Raw genomic sequence first — 24,590 nt, 5'->3', positions numbered from 1 at the left:
CCCTGGACCATCCATCTGGCTTGACCTTCCTGCCCTGGACCATCAATCTGGCCACCTTCCTCCCCTGGACCATCCATCTGGCTTGACCTTCCTGCCCTGGACTATCCATCTGGCTTGACCTTCCTGCCCTGGACCATCCATCTGGCCACCTTCCTCCCCTGGACCATCCATCTGGCTTGACCTTCCTGCCCTGGACCATCCATCTGGCTTGACCTTCCTGCCCTGGACCATCCATCTGGCCACCTTCCTGCCCTGGATCATCCATCTGGCTTGACCTTCCTGCCCTGTACCCTCCATCTGGCTTGACCTTCCTGCCCTGGACCCTCAATCTGGCCAACCTCCTCCCCTGGACCATCCATCTGGCTTGACCTTCCTGCCCTGGACCATCCATCTGGCCACCTTCCTCCCCTGGACCATATACGTGACCACCTTCCTCCCCTGGACCATCCTTCTGGCCACCTTCCTCCCCTGGACCATACACCTGACCACCTTCCTCCCCTGGACCATACACCTGACCACCTTCCTCCCCTGGACCATCCATCTGGCTTGACCTTCCTTCCCTGGACCATCCAGCTGGCTTGACCTTCCACCCCTGGACCATACACCTGACCACCTTCCTCCCCTGGACCATCCATCTGGCTTGACCTTCCTGCCCTGGACCATCCATCTGGCTTGACTTTCCACCCCTGGACCATACACCTGACCACCTTCCACCCCTGGACCATCCATCTGGCTTGACCTTCCTGCCCTGGACCATCCATCTGGCTTCACCTTCCTGCCCTGGACCATCCATCTGGCCTCCTTCCTGCCCTGGACCATTCATCTGGCTTGACCTTCCTGCCCTGGACCATCCATCTGGCTTGACCTTCCTGCCCTGGACCATCCATCTGGCTTGACCTTCCTGCCCTGGACCATCCATCTGGCTTGACCTTCCTGCCCTGGACCATCAATCTGGCCACCTTCCTCCAATGGACCATCCATCTAGCTTGACCTTCCTGCCGTGGACCATCCATCTGGCTTGACCTTCCTGCCCTGGACCATCCATCTGGCCACCTTCCTCCCCTGGACCATCCATCTGGCTTGACCTTCCTGCCCTGGACCATCCATCTGGCTTGACGTTCCTGCCCTGGACCATCCATCTGGCCACCTTCCTGCCCTGGACCATCCATCTGGCTTGACCTTCCTGCCCTGGACCATCCATCTGGCTTGACCTTCCTGCCGTGGACCCTCAATCTGGCCACCTTCCTCCCCTGGACCATATACGTGACCACCTTCCTCCCCTGGACCATCCATCTGGCCACCTTCCTCCCCTGGACCATACACCTGACCACCTTCCTCCCCTGGACCATCCATCTGGCTTGACCTTCCTTCCCTGTACCCTCCAGCTGGCTTGACCTTCCACCCCTGGACCATACACCTGACCACCTTCCTCCCCTGGACCATCCATCTGGCTTGACCTTCCACCCCTGAACCATACACCTGACCACCTTCCACCCCTGGACCATCCATCTGGCTTGACCTTCCTGCCCTGAACCATCCATCTGGCTTGACCTTCCTGCCCTGGACCATCCATCTGGCTTGACCTTCTTGCCCTGGACCATCCATCTGGCTTGACCTTCCTGCTCTGGACCATCCATCTGGCTTGACCTTTCTGCCCTGGACCATCCATCTGGCTTGACCTTCCTGCCCTGGACCATCCATCTGGCTTGACCTTCCTGCCCTGGACCATCCATCTGGCCACCTTCCTCCCCTGGACCATCCATCTGGCTTGACCTTCCTGCCCTGGACCATCCATCTGGCTTGACCTTCCTGCCCTGGACCATCCATCTGGCCACCTTCCTCCCTGGACCATCCATCTGGCCACCTTCCTCCCCTGGACCATACACCTGACCACCTTCCTCCCCTGGACCATACACCTGACCACCTTCCTCCCCTGGACCATCCATCTGGCTTGACCTTCCTTCCCTGTACCCTCCAGCTGGCTTGACCTTCCACCCCTGTACCATACACCTGACCACCTTCCTCCCCTGGACCATCCATCTGGCTTGACCTTCCACCCCTGAACCATACACCTGACCACCTTCCACCCCTGGACCATCCATCTGGCTTGACCTTCCTGCCCTGAACCATCCATCTGGCTTGACCTTCCTGCCCTGGACCATCCATCTGGCTTGACCTTCTTGCCCTGGACCATCCATCTGGCTTGACCTTCCTGCTCTGGACCATCCATCTGGCTTGACCTTTCTGCCCTGGACCATCCATCTGGCTTGACCTTCCTGCCCTGGACCATCCATCTGGCTTGACCTTCCTGCCCTGGACCATCCATCTGGCCACCTTCCTCCCTTGGACCATCCATTTGGCTTGACCTTTCTGCCCTGGACCATCCATCTGGCTTGACCTTCTTGCCCTGGACCATCCATCTGGCTTGACCTTCCTGCCCTGGACCATCCATCTGGCCACCTTCCTCCCCTGGACAATCCATCTGGCTTGACCTTCCTGCCCTGGACCATCCACCTGGCTTGACCTTCCTGCCTTGAACCATCCATCTGGCTTGACTTTCCTGCCCTGGACCATCCATCTGGCTTGACCTTCCTGCCCTGGACCATCCATCTGGCTTGACCTTCTTGCCCTGGACCATCCATCTGGCTTGACCTTCCTGCTCTGGACCATCCATCTGGCTTGACCTTTCTGCCCTGGACCATCCATCTGGCTTGACCTTCCTGCCCTGGACCATCCATCTGGCTTGACCTTCCTGCCCTGGACCATCCATCTGGCCACCTTCCTCCCTTGGACCATCCATCTGGCTTGACCTTTCTGCCCTGGACCATCCATCTGGCTTGACCTTCTTGCCCTGGACCATCCATCTGGCTTGACCTTCCTGCCCTGGACCATCCATCTGGCCACCTTCCTCCCCTGGACAATCCATCTGGCTTGACCTTCCTGCCCTGGACCATCCACCTGGCTTGACCTTCCTGCCTTGAACCATCCATCTGGCTTGACTTTCCTGCCCTGGACCATCCATCTGGCTTGACCTTCCTGCCCTGGACCATCCATCTGGCTTGACCTTCCTGCCCTGGACCATCCATCTGGCTTGACCTTCCTGCCCTGGACCATCCATCTGGCTTGACCTTCCTGCCCTGGACCATCCATCTGGCTTGACCTTCCTGCCCTGGACCATTCATCTGGCTTGACCTTCCTGCCCTGGACCATAGACCTGGCCACCTTTCTCCCCTGGACCATCCATCTGGCTTGACCTTCCTGCCCTGGACCATCCATCTGGCTTGACCTTCCTGCCCTGGACCATAGACCTGGCCACCTTTCTCCCCTGGACCATCCATCTGGCTTGACCTTCCTGCCCTGGACCATCCATCTGGCTTGACCTTCCTGCCCTGGACCATACACCTGACCACCTTCCTCCCCTGGACCATACACCTGGCCACCTTCCTCCCCTGGACCATACACCTTCCTCCTCTGGACCATACACCTGACCACCTTCCTCCCCTGGACCATACACCTGGCCACCTTCCTCCCCTGGACCATACACCTGACCACCTTCCTCCCCTGGACCATACACCTGACCACCTTCCTCCCCATGACCATACACCTGGCCACCTTCCTCCCCTGGACCATACACCTTCCTCCTCTGGACCATACACCTGACCACCTTCCTCCCCTGGACCATACACCTGGCCACCTTCCTCCCCTGGACCATACACCTGGCCACCTTCCTCCCCTGGACCATACTCCTTCCTCCCCTGGACCATACACCTTCCTCCCCTGGACCATACACCTGACCACCTTCCTCCCCTGGACCATACACCTGACCACCTTCCTCCCCTGGACCATACACCTGGCCACCTTCCTCCCCTGGACCATACTCCTGGCCACCTTCCTCCCCTGGACCATACACCTCCCTCCCCTGGACCATACACCTGGCCACCTTCCTCCCCTGGTCCATACACCTGGCCACCTTCCTCCCCTGGACCATACACCTGCCCACCTTCCTCCCCTGGACCATACACCTGGCCACCTTCCTCCCCTGGACCATACACCTGACCACCTTCCTCCCCTGGACCATACACCTCCCTCCCCTGGACCATACACCTGGCCACCTTCCTCCCCTGGTCCATACACCTGGCCACCTTCCTCCCCTGGACCATACACCTGACCACCTTCCTCCCCTGGACCATACACCTCCCTCCCCTGGACCATACACCTGGCCACCTTCCTCCCCTGGTCCATACACCTGGCCACCTTCCTCCCCTGGACCATACACCTCCCTCCCCTGGACCATACACCTGGCCACCTTCCTCCCCTGGACCATACACCTGACCACCTTCCTCCCCTGGACCATACACCTCCCTCCCCTGGACCATACACCTGACCACCTTCCTCCCCTGGTCCATACACCTGGCCACCTTCCTCCCCTGGACCATACACCTGACCACCTTCCTCCCCTGGACCATACACCTCCCTCCCCTGGACCATACACCTGGCCACCTTCCTCCCCTGGACCATACACCTGACCACCTTCCTCCCTGGACCATACACCTCCCTCCCCTGGACCATACACCTGGCCACCTTCCTCCCCTGGTCCATACACCTGGCCACCTTCCTCCCCTGGACCATACACCTGACCACCTTCCTCCCCTGGACCATACACCTCCCTCCCCTGGACCATACACCTGGCCACCTTCCTCCCCTGAACCATACACCTGGCCACCTTCCTCCCCTGGACCATGCACCTTCCTTCCTGGACCATACACCTGACCACCTTCCTCCCCTGGACCATGCACGTTCCTTCCTGGACCATACACCTGACCACCTTCCTCCCCTGGACCATACACCTCCCTCCCCTGGACCATACACCTGGCCACCTTCCTCCCCTGGTCCATACACCTGGCCACCTTCCTCCCCTGGACCATACACCTGACCACGTTTCTCCCCTGGACCATACACCTGGCCACCTTTCTCCCCTGGACCATACACGTGGCCACCTTCCTCCCCTGGACCATACACCTGGCCACCTTCCTCCCCTGGACCATACACCTGGCCACCTTTCTCCCCTGGACCATACACGTGGCCACCTTCCTGCCCTGGACCATACACCTGACCACCTTCCTCCCCTGGACCATACACCTGGCCACCTTCCTCCCCTGGACCATACACCTGGCCACCTTCCTCCCCTGGACCATACACCTGACCACCTTCCTCCCCTGGACCATACACCTGACCACCTTCCTCCCCTGGACCATACACCTTAATCCCCTGGACCATACACCTGACCACCTTCCTGCCCTGGACCATACACCTGACCACCTTCCTCCCCTGGACCATACACCTGACCACCTTCCTCCCCTGGACCATACACCTGACCACCTTCCTCCCCTGGACCATACACCTCCCTCCCCTGGACCATACACCTGGCCACCTTCCTCCCCTGGACCATACACCTGGCCACCTTCCTCCCCTGGACCATACACCTCCCTCCCCTGGACCATACACCTGGCCACCTTCCTCCCCTGGTCCATACACCTGGCCACCTTCCTCCCCTGGACCATACACCTGCCCACCTTCCTCCCCTGGACCATACACCTGGCCACCTTCCTCCCCTGGACCATACACCTGACCACCTTCCTCCCCTGGACCATACACCTCCCTCCCCTGGACCATACACCTGGCCACCTTCCTCCCCTGGTCCATACACCTGGCCACCTTCCTCCCCTGGACCATACACCTGACCACCTTCCTCCCCTGGACCATACACCTCCCTCCCCTGGACCATACACCTGGCCACCTTCCTCCCCTGGTCCATACACCTGGCCACCTTCCTCCCCTGGACCATACACCTCCCTCCCCTGGACCATACACCTGGCCACCTTCCTCCCCTGGACCATACACCTGACCACCTTCCTCCCCTGGACCATACACCTCCCTCCCCTGGACCATACACCTGACCACCTTCCTCCCCTGGTCCATACACCTGGCCACCTTCCTCCCCTGGACCATACACCTGACCACCTTCCTCCCCTGGACCATACACCTCCCTCCCCTGGACCATACACCTGGCCACCTTCCTCCCCTGGACCATACACCTGACCACCTTCCTCCCTGGACCATACACCTCCCTCCCCTGGACCATACACCTGGCCACCTTCCTCCCCTGGTCCATACACCTGGCCACCTTCCTCCCCTGGACCATACACCTGACCACCTTCCTCCCCTGGACCATACACCTCCCTCCCCTGGACCATACACCTGGCCACCTTCCTCCCCTGAACCATACACCTGGCCACCTTCCTCCCCTGGACCATGCACCTTCCTTCCTGGACCATACACCTGACCACCTTCCTCCCCTGGACCATGCACCTTCCTTCCTGGACCATACACCTGACCACCTTCCTCCCCTGGACCATACACCTCCCTCCCCTGGACCATACACCTGGCCACCTTCCTCCCCTGGTCTATACACCTGGCCACCTTCCTCCCCTGGACCATACACCTGACCACCTTTCTCCCCTGGACCATACACCTGGCCACCTTTCTCCCCTGGACCATACACGTGGCCACCTTCCTCCCCTGGACCATACACCTGGCCACCTTCCTCCCCTGGACCATACACCTGGCCACCTTTCTCCCCTGGACCATACACGTGGCCACCTTCCTGCCCTGGACCATACACCTGACCACCTTCCTCCCCTGGACCATACACCTTGCCACCTTCCTCCCCTGGACCATACACCTGGCCACCTTCCTCCCCTGGACCATACACCTGACCACCTTCCTCCCCTGGACCATACACCTGACCACCTTCCTCCCCTGGACCATACACCTTAATCCCCTGGACCATACACCTGACCACCTTCCTGCCCTGGACCATACACCTGACCACCTTCCTCCCCTGGACCATACACCTGACCACCTTCCTCCCCTGGACCATACACCTGATCACCTTCCTCCCCTGGACCATACACCTGACCACCTTCCTCCCCTGGACCATACACCTGACCACCTTCCTCCCCTGGACCATACACCTGGCCACCTTCCTCCCCTGGACCATACACCTGACCACCTTCCTCCCCTGGACCATACACCTGGCCACCTTCCTCCCCTGGACCATACACCTGACCACCTTCCTCCCCTGGACCATACACCTGGCCACCTTCCTCCCCTGGACCATACACCTTCCTCCCCTGGACCATACACCTGACTTAAAGGTGGGTTTTAATCTTTCACCTCAAACCTCCTCCTCATATTCTCTTGCCTCAGTCATGAAGCCAGTCTCCCTCATTGGTGGAGCCATCCTCCCTCATTGGTGGAGCCAGCCTCCATCATTGGTGGAGCCAGTCTCCCTCATTGGTGGAGCCAGTCTCCCTCATTGGTGGAGCCAGCCTCCATCATTGGTGGAGCCAGTCTCCCTCATTGGTGGAGCCAGCCTCCATCATTGGTGGAGCCAGTCTCCCTCATTGGTGGAGCCAGTCTCCCTCATTGGTGGAGCCAGTCTCCCTCATTGGTGGAGCCAGGCTCCCTCATTGGTGGAGCCAGCCTCCCTCATTGGTGGAGCCAGCCTCCATCATTGGTGGAGCCAGGCTCCCTCATTGGTGGAGCCAGTCTCCCTCATTGGTGGAGCCAGGCTCCCTCATTGGTGGAGCCAGCCTCCCTCATTGGTGGAGCCAGCCTCCATCATTGGTGGAGCCAGTCTCCCTCATTGGTGGAGCCAGCCTCCATCATTGGTGGAGCCAGTCTCCCTCATTGGTGGAGCCAGTCTCCCTCATTGGTGGAGCCAGGCTCCCTCATTGGTGGAGCCAGCCTCCCTCATTGGTGGAGCCAGCCTCCATCATTGGTGGAGCCAGTCTCCCTCATTGGTGGAGCCAGTCTCCCTCATTGGTGGAGCCAGGCTCCCTCATTGGTGGAGCCAGCCTCCCTCATTGGTGGAGCCAGCCTCCATCATTGGTGGAGCCAGTCTCCCTCATTGGTGGAGCCAGTCTCCCTCATTGGTGGAGCTAGGCTCCCTCATTGGTGGAGCCAGGCTCCCTCATTGGTGGAGCTAGGCTCCCTCATTGGTGGAGCCAGTCTCCCTCATTGGTGGAGCCAGTCTCCCTCATTGGTGGAGCCAGGCTCCCTCATTGGTGGAGCCACCCTCCCTCATTGGTGGAGCCAGTCTCCCTCATTGGTGGAGCCAGTCTCCCTCATTGGTGGAGCCAGTCTCCCTCATTGGTGGAGCCAGGCTCCCTCATTGGTGGAGCCAGGCTCCCTCATTGGTGGAGCCAGCCTCCATCATTGGTGGAGCCAGGCTCCCTCATTGGTGGAGCCAGGCTCCCTCATTGGTGGAGCTAGGCTCCCTCATTGGTGGAGCTAGGCTCCCTCATTGGTGGAGCCAGGCTCCCTCATTGGTGGAGCCAGGCTCCCTCATTGGTGGAGCCAGGCTCCCTCATTGGTGGAGCCAGGCTCCCTCATTGGTGGAGCCAGGCTCCCTCATTGGTGGAGCCAGCCTCTCTCATTGGTGGAGCCAGGCTCCCTCATTGGTGGAGCCACCCTCCCTCATTGGTGGAGCCAGTCTCCCTCATTGGTGGAGCCAGTCTCCCTCATTGGTGGAGCCAGCCTCTCTCATTGGTGGAACCAGGCTCCCTCATTGGTGGAGCCAGGCTCCCTCATTGGTGGAGCTAGGCTCCCTCATTGGTGAAGCCAGGCTCCCTCATTGGTGGAGCCAGTCTCCCTCATTGGTGGAGCCAGCCTCTCTCATTGGTGGAGCCAGGCTCCCTCATTGGTGGAGCCACCCTCCCTCATTGGTGGAGCCAGTCTCCCTCATTGGTGGAGCCAGGCTCCCTCATTGGTGGAGCCAGCCTCCATCATTGGTGGAGCCAGGCTCCCTCATTGGTGGAGCCAGGCTCCCTCATTGGTGGAGCTAGGCTCCCTCATTGGTGGAGCTAGGCTCCCTCATTGGTGGAGCCAGGCTCCCTCATTGGTGGAGCCAGGCTCCCTCATTGATGGAGCCAGGCTCCCTCATTGGTGGAGCTAGGCTCCCTCATTGGTGGAGCTAGGCTCCCTCATTGGTGGAGCCAGCCTCTCTCATTGGTGGAGCCAGGCTCCCTCATTGGTGGAGCCACCCTCCCTCATTGGTGGAGCCAGTCTCCCTCATTGGTGGAGCCAGTCTCCCTCATTGGTGGAGCCAGCCTCCCTCATTGGTGGAGCCAGCCTCTCTCATTGGTGGAGCCAGGCTCCCTCATTGGTGGAGCCAGGCTCCCTCATTGGTGGAGCTAGGCTCCCTCATTGGTGGAGCCAGCCTCTCTCATTGGTGGAGCCAGTCTCCCTCATTGGTGGAGCCAGTCTCCCTCATTGGTGGAGCCAGCCTCCCTCATTGGTGGAGCCAGCCTCTCTCATTGGTGGAGCCAGGCTCCCTCATTGGTGGAGCCAGGCTCCCTCATTGGTGGAGCTAGGCTCCCTCATTGGTGGAGCCAGCCTCTCTCATTGGTGGAGCCAGGCTCCCTCATTGGTGGAGCCAGCCTCCCTCATTGGTGGAGCTAGGCTCCCTCATTGGTGGAGCCAGCCTCTCTCATTGGTGGAGCCAGGCTCCCTCATTGGTGGAGCCAGCCTCCCTCATTGGTGGAGCCAGCCTCCCTCATTGGTGGAGCCAGCCTCCCTCATTGGTGGAGCCAGTCTCCCTCATTGGTGGAGCCAGCCTCCCTCATTGGTGGAGCCAGGCTCCCTCATTGGTGGAGCCAGCCTCCCTCCTCATAACTATCATGTAGGATGCAAATATCTCATAAAATTCCATTATGTCGGTCGCCGGCTTCCCTGTACGGGCCTCATATTAATATATATCATCCAAGGCCAATTATTGCCTTTTTGTAATTTAAATCCCAGCTCGCCGGTACAAAAGTGGCTTTTGACGTTTGACTTTTCTCTGGCGAATTATTTTCACTCCTGATTTTTTTGTGTACGAGAAACGTGTCACTGGGAATAGATATATCTATTACTAGCTGTACCCGGCCACGCGGTGCTGTGGCTCAGCCAGCAACCTTCTCCCTGTCTCCCAGTCCTCCCCACCATTCCCCACTTCCCCGTCCCATTGTCCTCCCCTCCTTTCCCCACTCCCTCCTCCGATGCCTTCCCAAATGATATGATGTTCCCATCAGATAATTGGGGACATCAAATGATCTGATATTCCTATCACTGAAAATAAGGAATACAATTAAAAAACGAAATGAAAAACAATTAAAAAAACTATACTCACGAAATGAGTGGGTGTGTATGAGTTATTTACCATACATTACCAAATGTATGTGCTCAAATCAACACAGCTCAATTCCAACGCAATGTCACAAAATAATTAAATCAAAATAAAAATAACTCGAAATATATGAAAATTTAATTGGTCAATTACAATCGGAAACATTGAAATGGAATCATAATATATTTAGTATTGTGTGTATGTCTCCTACGTGCAACAGATGGCGCTGTTTCTTAAAAAAGAATATTTTTACCTGTCACAGGTGTGGCATTTATACTTATACTTACGAAATGAACGGAATGGCAAACAACACAGCTCAATTCCAACACAATGTCACACAAAATAATTAAATCAATATTAAAATAAATCGAAGTCTATGAAAATTCAATTTATCAATGCAACTGGAAACATTGAAATTGAATTCATTACATATATATATCATGTTTGTTGCTATTATGTGCAACAGATGGTGCTTTAAAAAAACATGTTTTTACCTGTCACAGGTGAGGCACGTATATAGTAGGTATATAAAAACATGCGCATATTCAAATGCAACGTTGTGTCAAAATTTCAAAGCAATCGTCGAAGACCTTTCGGAGATTAGCGATTTTGAAGAAACGAACATTTCCATTTTATTTATATAGATTGGTAATAGATAATTCTATTGGTATTACCAATAAAAGAGATGTAGACGGGCTAGATCAAACAGTCGTGTTCTGTACGGAGTGATACAGTGTGAGTGAATAGGTTGACCACACCAGCCTGTACACTGAGTACAGGCTGGCGGGTCAAGGTGGTCTCTTGATGTGTCGTAACGTGCCAAGTACATTGTACTAAACTAACTAGAAATACACAAATTCAAACAGAGTTCCTAACTTAACTTAGCTTAACCTAACTTAACCTCACCTAACCTCACCTCACCTCACCTTACCTAACCTAACCTAACCTAACCTAACCTAACCTAGCTTAACCTCACCTAACCTAACCTAACCTCACCTAACCTCACCTCACCTCACCTTACCTAACCTAACCTAACCTAACCTAACCTAGCTTAACCTAACCTCACCTAACCTAACCTAACCTCACCTAACCTCACCTAACCTAACCTCACCTAACCTAACCTAACCTAACCTAACCTAACCTAACCTAACCTAACCTCACCTAACCTCACCTCACCTCACCTTACCTAACCTAACCTAACCTAACCTAACCTAGCTTAACCAAACCTCACCTAACCTAACCTAACCTCACCTAACCTCACCTAACCTAACCTCACCTAACCTAACCTAACCTAACCAACCGATACATAGAAAACGAGAATATTTGTGAGCCCTCTACTTTTCATAGTACTCTGTAATTTGCCCGTTGGGGGGTCCAGAGCGTAGAAAATGAGATGCTGGGAGGACATGTTGTGTTGGTGTAGGGATAAAGTGGATTATACATATGGATAAAGAGGAGACAAGTTAATATGTCAGGATAATATGGATTTCATAAGCCATAACACTATTGAGTGTAGATTCAGGAAAGACCTGGGTAAATACTGGTTTGGAAACAAGAGTTGCTGCTTTATGGAAGAAATGATCGTGGTAACATAATAGACGAGGGCTCACTTTATTGTTTCAAGTGTAGGTTAGACATATGCATGCGTCTGAATGGATTAAAAAGCAAAGCAACTGCCTCATATGAGCCATTATCGGCTAGTCTAGTTAATTTACTCTTATAAATTATATGATTGATCACTTTGCGCTTACGATTTAGAATTGTAGGGAATACTAAAATAGACCGACCTTTGCAGGGACAGAAGCCTTTACAAGCGATGTGGACGGCGGCGTCGTGTATACAGTTGTGGTAGTTGAGGCGACAGGTGGAGGAGTAAGTCCGGTTGTCGGAGCCGCACAGGAACACCGGACCCACCACCGGACACGACGGGCACTGCCTGCAACAACAACTCTCTTGATCCACTTGATCCAATACCAGTCAAATGACAGTGGAGAGGCGGGGTCAAAGAGCCAAAGCTCAACACCTCACCCGGCCAGCACAACTAGGTGAGTACACTAATCTGAACATGTTCTCCACGTGTTCTGCGTCACCAAGAGCCAGGGGTTGGTCACCAAGAGCCAGGGGGTTGGTCACCAAGAGCCAGGGGTTGGTCACCAAGAGCCAGGGGTTGGTCACCAAGAGCCAGGGGTTGGTCACCAAGAGCCAGGGGGTTGGTCACCAAGAGCCAGGGGTTGGTCACCAAGAGCCAGGGGTTGGTCACCAAGAGCCAGGGGTTGGTCACCAAGAGCCAGGGGTTGGTCACCAAGAGCCAGGGGTTGGTCACCAAGAGCCAGGGGTTGGTCACCAAGAGCCAGGGGTTGGTCACCAAGAGCCAGGGGTTGGTCACCAAGAGCCAGGGGTTGGTCACCAAGAGCCAGGGGTTGGTCACCAAGAGCCAGGGGTTGGAGCACTGATGCTCCCGCCTGCGGAACCTCTACATCCTTTCAAGTCACAGTTGTACAGCTGTGTACGTGACACTCACAGGTGTACACGTGTGTACATGACACTCACAGGTGTAGAGCTGTGTACATGACACAGGTGTAGAGCTGTGTACATGACACAGGTGTACACGTGTGTACATAACACTCACAGGTGTAGAGCTGTGTACATGACACAGGTGTACACGTGTGTACATGACACTCACAGGTGTAGAGCTGTGTACATGACACAGGTGTACACGTGTGTACATGACACTCACAGGTGTAGAGCTGTGTACATGACACAGGTGTACACGTGTGTACATGACACTCACATGTGTAGAGCTGTGTACATGACACAGGTGTACACGTGTGTACATGACACAGGTGTACACGTGTGTACATGACACTCACAGGTGTAGAGCTGTGTACATGACACTGGTGTAGAGCTGTGTACATGACACAGGTGTACACGTGTGTACATGACACAGGTGTACACGTGTGTACATGACACTCACAGGTGTAGAGCTGTGTACATGACACTGGTGTAGAGCTGTGTACATGACACAGGTGTACACGTGTGTACATGACACAGGTGTACACGTGTGTACATGACACTCACAGGTGTAGAGCTGTGTACATGACACTGGTGTAGAGCTGTGTACATGACACAGGTGTACACGTGTGTACATGACACACGTGTACACCAACTTACAAACACATTGCTTACTGTTTGACTGGTGGTATATATTGGTAATAGTGCCAGTGGTAAGCCTAGTAATAACAGTTTTAGGCCTAGTTACGATAACAGCAGTAGGCCTAGTTACCATAACAGCAGTAGGCCTAGTTATGATAACAGCAGTAGGCCTAGTCACGATAAAAGTTTTAGGCCCAGTTACGATAACAGCAGTAGGCCTAGTTACGATAACAGCAGTAGGCCTAGTTACGATAACAGCAGTAGGCCTAGTTACGATAACAACAGTAGGCCTAGTTACGATAACAGCAGTAGTCCTAGTCACGATAACAGCAGTAGGCCTAGTTACGATAACAGCAGTAGGCCTAGTTACGATAACAGCAGTAGGCCTAGTTACGATAACAGCAGTAGGCCTAGTCACGATAACAGCAGTAGGCCTAGTTACGATAACAGCAGTAGGCCTAGTTAAGATAATGGTAGTACGCAACTAGATCTTTGGCTTATATCCGGACTGCGCAGACTATTGCGCTAAAGAGTCCTGTACTAGGAATGTCCTGAGGCGGGACCCAGGAACCGTTGCTCAACCCACCAAGCACATGTAGGTGACATACACATTCGTTAAATGCCCTCTGAGAGGACGCATGTGAGTGTGGTAAGAATTGTTCACCACTGCGCTACGGAGAGGCAGTTGAAAGAAGAGCACGTGGACTTAAATTGAGGGGAAACTGCATTAAATTAGGAAGACAATGTAAAGAAAATGGTGAAGTTTTTTGTAATGGACTCCGGGGTAACTGCAGCGGATCACTTAATGGTCCTCGGAGTGTTAATAGCCGTTCGCAGGCGACAAGGGCGGCGACTTCGGGTATTGTAGCGAGAGGATCACCTCTAGCGAACACCAACAGGTGTAAAGAGGGAAAAAAGGACCTAGACGAATAGGGAGTACTGGAGTACCAGACTTGAGTGACAATAAAGGAGAAAATGAGACGGAGATTCATTTATTACAAAGAAAATGTGCAGTTAAGTGTGAAGTGGAGGGGAGACTCTGGGAAATATGCAGTTAATTTATTTTATGTAAACATTGGACACCTAGGAGGTGTGCGGCCCGTCATTTAACAAATTACGTCGCTTTTCGCTCGTATGCATTACGGCCAAAAATCGCCGTATTGAAATTAAAAAAAATGTACATTAATTTTCTAAATCAAATAGACCCAAAGCAGCAAGTTATGGATCTTCTGGAAGATGAGGAATACACTGATATTGCGTGCGTGTTCGCGTGTGTTTTCGTGCCAATACAGCACAGACAGCGCTTAAACGTCCTGCTTTGTTCACAGGTGGGTACAGGAGCAGACGACTGCTGACTCCTGTTAGCTGGGTGAGAGCGTTCCCTTCCCATAGCTCATGGTAAGCCTTACCCTACTAGTTTTACACACAGGAGGGTACAGGAGCAGACGACTCCTGACTCCTGTTAGCTGGCTGAGAGCTTTCCCTTCCCATAGCTCATGGTAAGCCTTACCCTACTAGTTTTACACACAGGAGGGTACAGGAGCAGACGACTCCTGACTCCTGTTAGCTGGCTGAGAGCTTTCCCTTCCCATAGCTCATGGTAAGCCTTACCCTACTAGTTTTACACACAGGAGGGTACAGGAGCAGACGACTGCTGACTCCTGTTAGCAAGCTGAGAGCTTTCCCTTCCCATAGCTCATGGTAAGCCTTACCCTACTAGTTTTACACACAGGTGGGTACAGGAGCAGACGACTGCTGACTCCTGTTAGCTGGCTGAGAGCTTTCCCTTCCCATAGCTCATGGTAAGCCTTACCCTACTAGTTTTACACACAGGAGGGTACAGGAGCAGACGACTGCTGACTCCTGTTAGCAAGCTGAGAGCTTTCCCTTCCCATAGCTCATGGTAAGCCTTACCCTACTAGTTTTACACACAGGTGGGTACAGGAGCAGACGACTGCTGACTCCTGTTAGCTGGCTGAGAGCTTTCCCTTCCCATAGCTTATGGTAAGCCTTACCCTACTAGTTTTACACACAGGAGGGTACAGGAGCAGACGACTGCTGACTCCTGTTAGCTGGCTGAGAGCTTTCCCTTCCCATAGCTCATGGTAAGCCTTACCCTACTAGTTTTACACACAGGTGGGTACAGGAGCAGGCGACTGCTGACTCCTGTTAGCAGGCTGAGAGCTTTCCCTTCCCATAGTTCATGGTAAGCCTTACCCTACTAGTTTTACACACAGGTGGGTACAGGAGCAGACGACTGCTGACTCCTGTTAGCTGGCTGAGAGCTTTCCCTTCCCATAGCTCATGGTAAGCCTTACCCTACTAGTTTTACACACAGGTGGGTACAGGAGCAGACGACTGCTGACTCCTGTTAGCTGGCTGAGAGCTTTCCCTTCCCATAGCTCACGGTAAGCCTTACCCTACTAGTTTTACACACAGGTGGGTACAGGAGCAGACGACTGCTGACTCCTGTTAGCTGGCTGAGAGCTTTCCCTTCCCATAGCTCATGGTAAGCCTTACCCTACTAGTTTTACACACAGGAGGGTACAGGAGCAGACGACTGCTGACTCCTGTTAGCAGGCTGAGAGCTTTCCCTTCCCATAGCTCATGGTAAGCCTTACCCTACTAGTTTTACACACAGGTGGGTACAGGAGCAGACGACTGCTGACTCCTGTTAGCTGGCTGAGAGCTTTCCCTTCCCATAGCTCATGGTAAGCCTTACCCTACTAGTTTTACACACAGGTGGGTACAGGAGCAGACGACTGCTGACTCCTGTTAGCTGGCTGAGAGCTTTCCCTTCCCATAGCTCATGGTAAGCCTTACCCTACTAGTTTTACACACAGGTGGGTACAGGAGCAGACGACTGCTGACTCCTGTTAGCTGGCTGAGAGCTTTCCCTTCCCATAGCTCATGGTAAGCCTTACCCTACTAGTTTTACACACAGGTGGGTACAGGAGCAGGCGACTGCTGACTCCTGTTAGCAGGCTGAGAGCTTTCCCTTCCCATAGTTCATGGTAAGCCTTACCCTACTAGTTTTACACACAGGTGGGTACAGGAGCAGACGACTGCTGACTCCTGTTAGCTGGCTGAGAGCTTTCCCTTCCCATAGCTCATGGTAAGCCTTACCCTACTAGTTTTACACACAGGTGGGTACAGGAGCAGACGACTGCTGACTCCTGTTAGCAGGCTGAGAGCTTTCCCTTCCCATAGTTCATGGTAAGCCTTACCCTACTAGTTTTACACACAGGTGGGTACAGGAGCAGACGACTGCTGACTCCTGTTAGCAGGCTGAGAGCTTTTCCTTCCCATAGTTCATGGTAAGCCTTACGCTACTAGTTTTACACACAGGAGGGTACAGGAGCAGACGACTGCTGACTCCTGTTAGCTGGCTGAGAGCTTTCCCTTCCCATAGTTCATGGTAAGCCTTACCCTACTAGTTTTACACACAGGAGGGTACAGGAGCAGACGACTGCTGACTCCTGTTAGCTGACTGAGAGCTTTCCCTTCCCATAGTTCATGGTAAGCCTTACCCTACTAGTTTTACACACAGGAGGGTACAGGAGCAGGCGACTGCTGACTCCTGTTAGCAGGCTGAGAGCTTTCCCTTCCCATAGTTCATGGTAAGCCTTACCCTACTAGTTTTACACACAGGTGGGTACAGGAGCAGACGACTGCTGACTCCTGTTAGCTGGCTGAGAGCTTTCCCTTCCCATAGCTCATGGTAAGCCTTACCCTACTAGTTTTACACACAGGTGGGTACAGGAGCAGACGACTGCTGACTCCTGTTAGCTGGCTGAGAGCTTTCCCTTCCCATAGCTCATGGTAAGCCTTACCCTACTAGTTTTACACACAGGTGGGTACAGGAGCAGACGACTGCTGACTCCTGTTAGCTGGCTGAGAGCTTTCCCTTCCCATAGCTCATGGTAAGCCTTACCCTACTAGTTTTACACACAGGAGGGTACAGGAGCAGACGACTGCTGACTCCTGTTAGCTGGCTGAGAGCTTTCCCTTCCCATAGCTCATGGTAAGCCTTACCCTACTAGTTTTACACACAGGTGGGTACAGGAGCAGGCGACTGCTGACTCCTGTTAGCAGGCTGAGAGCTTTCCCTTCCCATAGCTCATGGTAAGCCTTACCCTACTAGTTTTACACACAGGTGGGTACAGGAGCAGACGACTGCTGACTCCTGTTAGCTGGCTGAGAGCTTTCCCTTCCCATAGCTCATGGTAAGCCTTACCCTACTAGTTTTACACACAGGAGGGTTCAGGAGCAGACGACTGCTCCATCCCCCCCCTCCCCCGTGTACAGACCGACAGGTCATCAGTTAACCAGATTTATTAATTCCGCGTGAGCCCTTCACAACGCCGTAACCATGACAACCAGACGCTGTCCTCTGTTATTGATACACAAGACGGCTTGACGGACGCCCGTTGACGGCCACTGACGGCTTGACGGACGCCCGTTGACGGCCACTGACGGCTTGACGGACGCCCGTTGACGGCTTGACGGACGCCCGTTGACGGCCACTGACGGCTTGACGGACGCCCGTTGACGGCCACTGACGGCTTGACGGACGCCCGTTGACGGCCACTGACGGCTTGACGGACGCCCGTTGACGGCCACTGACGGCTTGACAGACGCCTGTTGATGGTCACTGACGGCTTGACGGACGCCCGTTGACGGTCACTGACGGCTTGACGGACGCCCGTTGACGGCCACTGACGGCTTGACGGACGCCCGTTGACGGTCACTGACGGCTTGACGGACGCCCGTTGACGGTCACTGACGGCTTGACGGACGTCCGTTGACGGCCAATGACGGCTAGACGGACGCCCGTTGACGGTCACTGACGGCTTGACGGACGCCCGTTGACGGCCACTGACGGCTTGACGGACGCCCGTTGACGGTCACTGACGGCTTGACGGACGCCCGTTGACGGTCACTGACGGCTTGACGGACGCCCGTTGACGGTCACTGACGGCTTGACGGACGTCCGTTGACGGCCAATGACGGCTAGACGGACGCCCGTTGACGGTCACTGACGGCTTGACGGACGCCCGTTGACGGTCACTGACGGCTTGACGGACGCCCGTTGACGGCCACTGATGGCTTGACGGACGCCCGTTGACGGTCACTGACGGCTTGACGGACGCCCGTTGACGGTCACTGACGGCTTGACGGACGCCCGTTGACGGCCACTGACGGCTTGACGGACGCCCGTTGACGGTCACTGACGGCTTGACGGACGTCCGTTGACTGCCAATGACGGCTAGACGGACGCCCGTTGACGGCTAGCCGGGCGCCCGTTGACGGTCACTGACGGCTTGACAGACGCCCGTTGACGGTCACTGACGGCTTGACGGACGTCCGTTGACGGCCAATGACGGCTAGCCGGGCGCCCGTTGACGGTCACTGACGGCTTGACAGACGCCCGTTGACGGTCACTGACGGCTTGACGGACGTCCGTTGACGGCCAATGACGGCTAGACGGACGCCCGTTGACGGTCACTGACGGCTTGACGGACGTCCGTTGACGGCCAATGATGGCTAGACGGGCGCCCGTTGACGGTCACTGACGGCTTGACAGACGCCCGTTGAATGTCACTGACGGCTTGACGGACGCCCATTGACTGTCACTGACGGCTTGACAGACGCCCGTTGAATGTCACTGACGGCTTGACGGACGCCCGTTGACTGTCACTGACGGCTTGACAGACGCCCGTTGAATGTCACTGACGGCTTGACAGACGCCCGTTGAATGTCACTGACGGCTTGACGGACGCCCGTTGACTGTCACTGACAGCTTGACGGACGCCCGTTGACGGCCACGTACCGCTTGACGGGCGCCCGTTGACGGCTGCGGACTTCTTGACGGGCGCTCGTTGACGGCCACAGATGGCTTGACGGGCGCTCGTTGACGGCTTGATGGACACCCGTTGACGGCCGCAGTCGGCTTGACAGGCGCTCGTTCACGGCCACTGACGGCTTGACGGGCACCCGTTGACGGCCACTGACGGCTTGACGGGCGCCCGTTGACGGTCACAGACGGCTTGACGAACACCCGTTGACGGCCACTGACGGCTTGACGGGCGCCCGTTGACGGTCACAGACGGCTTGACGAACACCCGTTGACGGCCACTGACGGCTTGACGGGCGCCCGTTGACGGTCACAGACGGCTTGACGAACACCCGTTGACGGCCACTGACGGCTTGACGGGCGCCCGTTGACGGTCACAGACGGCTTGACGGGCGCCCGTTGACGGTCACAGACGGCTTGACGAACACCCGTTGACGGCCACAGACGGGAGTGGACCTCCGGGGGGAAACTGACAGGTGTTGATCAAAAGCAACCTAGCAAGAACTATGAGCGCATGTATTGGAAGTATGAGCGCATGGCAAAGTCTGCCAGGAGCATGTCAATGCTCATGTGCAGCCATGAGCATGGCAATGTCTGCCATGAGCATGTCAATGCTCATGTGCAGCCATGAGCATGTCAATGTCTCATGTACAGCCATGAGCATGTCAATGTCTCATGTACAGCCATGAGCATGTCAATGTCTCATGTGCAGCCATGAGCATGTCAATGTCTCATGTACAGCCATGTGCATGTCAATGTCTCATGTGCTGCCATGAGCATGTCAATGTCTCATGTGCAGCCATGAGCATGTCAATGTCTGGCCATGGCACCGAGGGCCTGGCACTGTCAGGACCAGCTTGCACCAAGAGAACACAGCACTAACTGCACAAAACGCCGCCCGGCAACTTTACCAATAAAGCTGTTTGACTAAATATGGCCCCAAACTCACCCGCGAGTCTTAATTTAATTAAATTAATTTAATAAATTAATAATTTAAATAATTTAATTCATTAATGATTTTTTTCAAGCTTTTTACTTGAAAATTTTTGGGGGAAGAGAAATGAAAAGTGGGGGGGTGAAGAGGACAAGGAGCTGGGATATGAGGACAAGGAGCTGGGATATGAGGACAAGGAGCTGGGATATGAGGACAAGGAGCTGATATATGAGGACAAGGAGCTGGGATATGAGGACAAGGAGATGGGATATGAGGACAAGAAGCTGGGATATGAGGACAAGGAGATGGGATATGAGGACAAGGAGCTGGGATATGAGGACAAGGAGCTGGGATAGGAGGACAAACAGCTGAGATATGAGGCCAAGGAGCTGGGATATGAGGCCAAGGAGCTGGGATATGAGGACAAGGAGGTGGGATATGAAGACAAGAAGCTGGGATATGAGGACAAGGAGCTGGGATATGAGGACAAGGAGCTGAGATATGAGGACAAGGAGCTGGGATATGAGGACAAGGAGCTGGGATATGAGGACAAGGAGCTGGGGTATGAGGACAAGGAGCTGGGATATGAGAACAAGGAGATGGGATATGAGGACAAGGAGCTGGGATAGGAGGACAAACAGCTGGGATATGAGGCCAAGGAGCTGGGATATGAGGCCAAGGAGCTGGGATATGAGGACAAGGAGCAGGGATATGAGGACAAGGAGCTGGGATATGAGGACAAGGAGCTGGGATATGAGGACAAGGAGCTGGGATATGAGGACAAGGAGCTGGGGTATGAGGACAAGGAGCTGGGATATGAGAACAAGGAGATGGGATATGAGAACAAGGAGCTGGGATATGAGGACAAGGAGCTGGGATATGAGGACAAGGAGCTGGGGTATGAGGACAAGGAGCTGGGATATGAGGACAAGGAGCTGGGATATGAGGACAAGGAGCTGGGATATGAGGACAAGGAGCTGGGATATGAGGACAAGGAGCTGGGGTATTAGGACAAGGAGCTGGGATATGAGAACAAGGAGCTGAGATATGAGGACAAGGAGCTGAGATATGAGGACAAGAAGTTGGGATATGAGAACAAGGAGCTGAGATATGAGGACAAGGAGCTGAGATATGAGGGCAAGGAGCTGAGATATGAGGACAAGGAGCTGAGATATGAGGACAAGGAGCTGGGATATGAGGACAAGGAGCTGGGATATGAAGACAAGGAGCTGGGGTATGAGGACAAGGAGCTGGGATATGAGAAGAAGATGGGATATGAGGACAAGGAGCTGGGATATGAGGACAAGGAGATGGGATATGAGGACAAGGAGCTGGGATAGGAGGACAAACAGCTGGGATATGAGGCCAAGGAGCTGGGATATGAGGCCAAGGAGCTGGGATATGAGGACAAGGAGCTGGGATATGAGGACAAGGAGCTGGGATATGAGGACAAGGAGCTGGGATATGAGGACAATGAGCTGGGATATGAGGACAAGGAGCTGGGGTATGAGGACAAGGAGCTGGGATATGAGGACAAGGAGCTGAGATATGAGGACAAGGAGCTGGGATATGAGGAAAAGGAGCTGGTATATGAGGACAAGGAGGTGAGATATGAGGATAAGGAGCTGAGATATGAGGACAAGGAGCTAAGATTTGAGGACAATGAGCTCTGATATGAGGACAAGGAGCTGTGATGTGAGGACAAGGAGCTGGGATATGAGGACAAGGAGCTTGGGTATGAGGACAAGGAGCTGGAATATGAGGACTAGGAGCTGGGATATGAGGATAATGCTCTGAGATATGAGAACTAGGAGCTGGGATATGAGGACAATGAGCTGGGATATGAGGACAATGAGCTGGGATATGAAGACAATGAGCTGGGATATGAGAACAAGAAGCTGGGATATGAGGACGAGGAGCTGGGATGTGAGGACAAGGAGCTGGGATATGAGGACAAGGAGATGGGATATGAGGACAAGGAGCTGGGGTATGAGGACAAGGAGCTGGGATATAAGGACAAGGAGCTGGGATATGAGGACAAGGAGCTGAGATATGAGGACAAGGAGCTAAGATATGAGGACAAGGAGCTCTGATATGAGGACAAGGAGCTGGGATGTGAGGACAAGGGGCTGGTTTATGAGGACAAGGACCTGGGATATGAGGACAAGGAGCTGGGATATGAGGACAAGGAGCTGGGGAATGAGGACAAGGAGCTGGGATATGAGGACAAGGATCTGGGATATGAGGACAAGGAGCTGGGGAATGAGGACAAGGAACTGGGATATGAGGACAAGGAGCTGAGATATGAGGATAAGGACCTGGGATATGAGGAAAAGGAGCTGGTATATGAGGACAAGGAGCTGAGATATGAGGATAAGGAGCTGAGATATGAGGACAAGGAGCTGTGATGTGAGGACAAGGAGCTGGGATATGAGGACAAGGAGCTGGGGTATGAGGACAAGAAGCTGGAATATGAGGACAAGGAGCTGGGATATGAGGACAATGCTCTGAGATATGAGAACTAGGAGCGGGGATATGAGGACAATGATATGAGATATGACGACAAGGAGTTGAGATATGAGGACAATGAGCTGAGATATGAGGACAATGAGATGAGATATGAGGACAATGAGCTGGATATGAGGACAATGAGCTGAGATATGAGGACAATGAGCTGAGATATTACGAAAAGGAGCTGAGATATGATGACAAGAAGCTGAGATATAAGTATAATGAAATGAGATATGAGGACAATGAGCTGAGATATGAGGATTAGGAGCTGATATAAGAGAACAATGAGCTGAGATATGAGGACAACGAGCCAAGATATGACGACTAGGAGCTGAGGTATGAGGACAATGACCTGAGATATGAGGACACTGTGCTGAGATATGACGACAACGTCCTGATATATGAGGACAATGAGCTGGGATATGAGGACAATGAGCTGGGATATGAGGACAATGAGTGTCGGAAATTCCGACATTAAATTCCGAGAACCTGACATGGCCCAGTTAAAACGATTATGTCAGGTATTTACCAATAATACTAACATTACTAATTTTATCATAGAGCATGTACTTGGTCGCTGCCAGGGAAAACAGGAATTTGCCACGTCAGCAACACCGCTGTGGTACTTAAATTAATATTTCTCCTAATAATAATAATATAATACCTCCACTCTGAGAGTAGAAATACGAGAAAAGTATTCATTAAAAGTAGAGTTAATTAAAACCGTGCGAGTAAATAAGCCAGTTCCTCCCTAATTGAAATTTGATTCATAGAAAACTGGACGGGAGGGAACAGTGTCTTGGGGGACGCCAGCCAGTTGACGCTTGGCAGTCGTGGCGTACAGACGTGTTAGTTCTCATCAAACTAGACGCCATATTTATGAGGGCACAAATACAAAGAGCTTGGTCGAATGAACCACAGTTAAAGTTGGGTCCCTCAAAAACCCTATGTTTTGAATTACCAAAGTAGCCAAAATGGCATTGTAGAGAGAGAGAGAGAGAGACCGGTGAAGCTGTGGAGGACAACCCCAGGACTTACTTCTCAGCGAAGGGCCGTCGATTGAGGCGTTGATCTGTTCCCGTCTCGTCTGATTTCTCTCCTTCTGGCTGCTGCTGTTGCTGTGCCTGCTGTGTCTGCTGCTGTGTCTGCTGCTGCTGCTCTGGTGGTGGTGGAGGCTGCTCTTGCACCTCCTTCACCGGCTGGGGCTGCTGAGAGCCGTATTTAATCTTGTCGTCCTCATCGTCCAGGAGGTACTCCTCGTCCTCCTCCTCCTCGTCGTAGTAGTCGTCCTCCTCGTCCTCCTCGTCGTCGTCGTCGTCGTCGTCATCGTCGTCGTCGTCGTAGTCGTCCAGGGCGTCCCAGGACTTGGGCAGGTCGACGTAGGAGATGGAGGCGGCGTCCTTCATCGGCACGATCTTGTCCCTGTCGAGAGAGACAGACAGAACTGATCAGTAATGTCAAAATAAATTTAATTTGTATTATTAATAATTGTAAATTGTTGTTATAAAATTGGTGATTTTTTTAATTAAATATGTGAGGTTAGCAAGGCTCTCGGACCAGCCTCTCTGAGTCCCTACAGCTATGCAACACTGACACAGATGTATTTGCATTGGCCACACCCACCAGCCAGGTGTGGGGCCACACCCACCTGCCAGGTGTGGGCCTCACCCACCAGCCAGGTGTGGGCCACACCCACCAGCCAGGTGTGGGCCACACCCACCAGCTAGGTGTGGCCCACACCCACCAGCCAGGTGTGGCCCACACCCACCAGCCAGGTGTGGGCCACACCCACCAGCCAGGTGTGGGCCACACCCACCAGCCAGGTGTGGGCCTCACCCACCAGCCAGGTGTGGGCCACAACTTTCAGGTCTTTGTGAATTTGTTAGGTCGGTGAGATTTTCATT

The 24,590-nt window shown here is 54.0% G+C and overlaps 1 protein-coding gene across 1 annotated transcript in view; it reads right to left on the bottom strand.

The window, feature by feature from the left end:
• Window positions 1-24,135, bottom strand: part of Cow (Proteoglycan Cow) — a 70,183-nt gene extending 46,048 nt beyond the window's left edge. The window contains exons 1-2 of the mRNA XM_069322784.1: window positions 23,725-24,135; window positions 12,019-12,167 (exon numbers count right to left, since the gene is read on the bottom strand). Of these exons, the coding sequence (XP_069178885.1) occupies window positions 12,019-12,167; window positions 23,725-24,092 (517 nt within the window). The 5' untranslated portion in view covers window positions 24,093-24,135. The remainder of the gene's footprint in view (window positions 1-12,018; window positions 12,168-23,724) is intronic.
• Window positions 24,136-24,590: the final 455 nt, after the last annotated feature.

The sequence above is a fragment of the Procambarus clarkii genome, chromosome 11 (assembly GCF_040958095.1).
Source record: "Procambarus clarkii isolate CNS0578487 chromosome 11, FALCON_Pclarkii_2.0, whole genome shotgun sequence".
Classification (NCBI taxonomy): domain Eukaryota; kingdom Metazoa; phylum Arthropoda; class Malacostraca; order Decapoda; family Cambaridae; genus Procambarus; species Procambarus clarkii.
Note: the sequence above shows the minus strand (reverse complement) of the source record. Positions and strands in the feature narration are given on the sequence as shown.